This window comes from Nanorana parkeri, unplaced genomic scaffold (assembly GCF_000935625.1).
Source record: "Nanorana parkeri isolate BGI_ZX_2015 unplaced genomic scaffold, ASM93562v1 scaffold4161, whole genome shotgun sequence".
Taxonomy (NCBI): Eukaryota; Metazoa; Chordata; class Amphibia; order Anura; family Dicroglossidae; genus Nanorana; species Nanorana parkeri.
Window position 1 is genome coordinate 4,545 of NW_017310428.1, and position 3,285 is coordinate 7,829.

At 53.5% G+C, this 3,285-nt stretch overlaps 1 protein-coding gene across 1 annotated transcript in view; it reads right to left on the reverse strand.

Annotated features, from left to right (window-relative positions):
* Positions 1–3,285, reverse strand: part of CIAPIN1 (cytokine induced apoptosis inhibitor 1) — a gene marked incomplete at its 5' end in the record, with an annotated part of 13,120 nt that overhangs the window by 4,117 nt on the left and 5,718 nt on the right. Inside the window, 3 exons of the mRNA XM_018575571.1 lie at positions 192–313; positions 1,198–1,271; positions 2,681–2,828. Coding sequence (XP_018431073.1) covers positions 192–313; positions 1,198–1,271; positions 2,681–2,828 — 344 coding nt within the window. The remainder of the gene's footprint in view (positions 1–191; positions 314–1,197; positions 1,272–2,680; positions 2,829–3,285) is intronic.

Here is a 3,285-nt window from a genome sequence, read left to right on the forward strand (position 1 = left end):
TGCGGGCCCCCCCCTCCCCCCCCTCAGACCCGGGGGCGGCGCCCCTCCTCCTACCCCTCAGACCCGGGGGCGGGACGCCTCCTCCTACACCTCAGACCCGAGGGCGGGGCCCCTCCTCCTACACCTCAGACCTGGGGGCGGGATCTCTGTGGCCCCTGTACATCCCATGTTATACAAGGTGGAGAGCTCACCAGTTCTTGCAGGCTTTGCGTTTCTTGTCAGTGCTTTCCCCACAGCCGGACGACCTCAGTGTAGAAGGAAGCGGCTTCTTCAGGTCATCCTGATCCAGAAGATCATCAGAGTCCAAGAGATCCTTAGAGGAGGAAAAGCACCATCATCACCATCATCATCCATCATCATCATCATCATCACCACCACCACCACCATCATCATCACCACCATCATCACCACCATCATCCATCACCACCACCACCACCACCACCATCATCACCACCATCATCATCACCACCACCACCATCATCACCACCACCACCATCATCACCACCACCACCACCATCATCATCACCACCATCATCACCATCACCACCATCATCACCATCACCACCACCACCATCATCATCATCATCACCACCACCATCATCATCATCATCACCACCACCAATCATCATGTGTGTCAGTCTGATTAAATCTTACTCGGTATGAGACACTTCATGTAAGGCCGAGGACACCCAATGACAGCCCAGAAGACACTTCATGTAAGGCCGAGGACACCCAATGACAGCCCAGAAGACACTTCATGTAAGGCCGAGGACACCCAATGACGGCCCAGAAGACACTTCATGTAAGGCCTGGGACACCCAATGACAGCCCAGAAGACACTTCATGTAAGGCCGGGGACACCCAATGACGGCCCAGAAGAAGACACTTCATGTAAGGCCGGGGACACCCAATGACAGCCCAGAAGACACTTCATGTAAGGCCAAGGACACCCAATGACGGCCCAGAAGACACTTCATGTAAGGCCGGGGACACCCAATGACGGCCCAGAAGAAGACACTTCATGTAAGGCCGGGGACACCCAATGACAGCCCAGAAGACACTTCATGTAAGGCCGGGGACACCCAATGACGGCCCAGAAGACACTTCATGTAAGGCCGGGGACACCCAATGACGGCCCAGAAGACACTTCATGTAAGGCCGAGGACACCCAATGACGGCCCAGAAGAAGACACTTACCACATCTACGTCGTTCATGTCATTTGCTGACAGCGTCCAGAGTTTCACTGCAGCTGCATCTACCTGAGGCTTCCCTGGGAGAGGAATGAGAACAGTCAGACTACTACTCCAATCCTCCATTAACCAGAAGCTGCTGCACATTCCCCAACACTACAACTGAGCGCTCATCATAAAAAAATCCTCATAGGAGGTGGATGTGACAGGCTAGATAGACACAGGAAGTGTCCCAATAATGCCTCCCCCATCTTCAGCAAGCCCAGCATAATGTCATCCCAGTGACTGACCGCAGTGTCAATGCTTACAGCAAGCCCAGCATAATGTGATCCCAGTGACTGAACCCAGTGTCAATGCCTACAGCAAGCCCAGCATAATGTCATCCCAGTGACTGACCCCAGAGTCAATGCCTACAGCAAGCCCAGCATAATGTGATCTCAGTGACTGACCCCAGAGTCAATGCCTACAGCAAGCCCAGCATGTGATCCCAGTGACTGACCGCAGTGTCAATGCCTACAGCAAGCCCAGCATAATGTGATCCCAGTGACTGAACCCAGTGTCAATGCCTACAGCAAGCCCAGCATAATGTCATCCCAGTGACTGACCCCAGAGTCAATGCCTACAGCAAGCCCAGCATAATGTGATCTCAGTGACTGACCCCAGAGTCAATGCCTACAGCAAGCCCAGCATGTGATCCCAGTGACTGACCGCAGTGTCAATGCCTACAGCAAGCCCAGCATAATGTGATCCCTGTGACTGACCGCAGTGTCAATGCTTACAGCAAGCCCAGCATAATGTGATCCCTGTGACTCACCGCAGTGTCAATGCCTACAGCAAGCCCAGCATAATGTCATCCCTGTGACTGACCCCAGAGTCAATGCCTACAGCAAGCCCAGCATAATGTGATCGTGACTAATCACAGTGTCAATGCCTACAGCAAGCCCAGCATAATGTGATCCCTGTGACTGACCCCAGAGTCAATGCCTACAGCAAGCCCAGCATAATGTGATCCCTGTGACTCACCGCAGTGTCAATGCCTACAGCAAGCCCAGCATAATGTCATCCCTGTGACTGACCCCAGAGTCAATGCCTACAGCAAGCCCAGCATAATGTGATCCCTGTGACTGACCCCAGAGTCAATGCCTACAGCAAGCCCAGCATAATGTGATCCCTGTGACTCACCGCAGTGTCAATGCCTACAGCAAGCCCAGCATAATGTCATCCCTGTGACTGACCCCAGTGTCAATGCTTACAGCAAGCCCAGCATGTAATCCCTGTGACTGACCCCAGTGTCAATGCCTACAGCAAGCCCAGCATAATGTGATCTCTGGGTACAGATAGAGAATAGCGCCCCCCTCAGACACGTACAATTATTACACTGGGATGTACTCCTCAGTATCTGGTTCTCCCGGCACTGTGGCCCCTTCATTATGATTCCCCCCCCCATGAATCACTCCCCCGGGCCCCGTGGCCCTCCGTGGCTCCGTACCTGGGACCGGGCGTCTGAGAAGTTGTCTGGAAGATCCGACCTCGTAGTCTGGTTTTGTAGCTCGGACTCGGATCAGATCCGTCCCGGAGAAGCCGAGCGTTTCCTTCACACGCTCAGCTTGTTCACCTGTCAGAGGTCTCTGCAGCATCTACACAGGAAGTGACATCACAGGGGATCAGCCAATCACTCCACAAGCCACACCCCACAACATTCCCACAGGTCATTGGCTAAGAGGATGACAAGATGGCTTCCAGGACACAAACAACATTTGTCCCGATCGTGTACACTAAACTCCCCATATATAACCTGCGTCCCCATTCACCTACGTATCCATAACCTGCGTCCCCATTCACCTCCGTATCCATAACCTGCGTCCCCATTCACCTCAGTATCTATAACCTGCGTCCCCATTCACCTCAGTATCTATAACCCGCGTCCCCATTCAGCGTCCGTATCCATAACCTGCGTCCCCATTCACCTACGTATCCATAACCTGCGTCCCCATTCACCTCCGTATCTATAACCTGCGTCCCCATTCACCTCAGTATCTATAACCCGCGTCCCCATTCAGCGTCCGTATCCATAACCTGCGTCCCCATTCACCT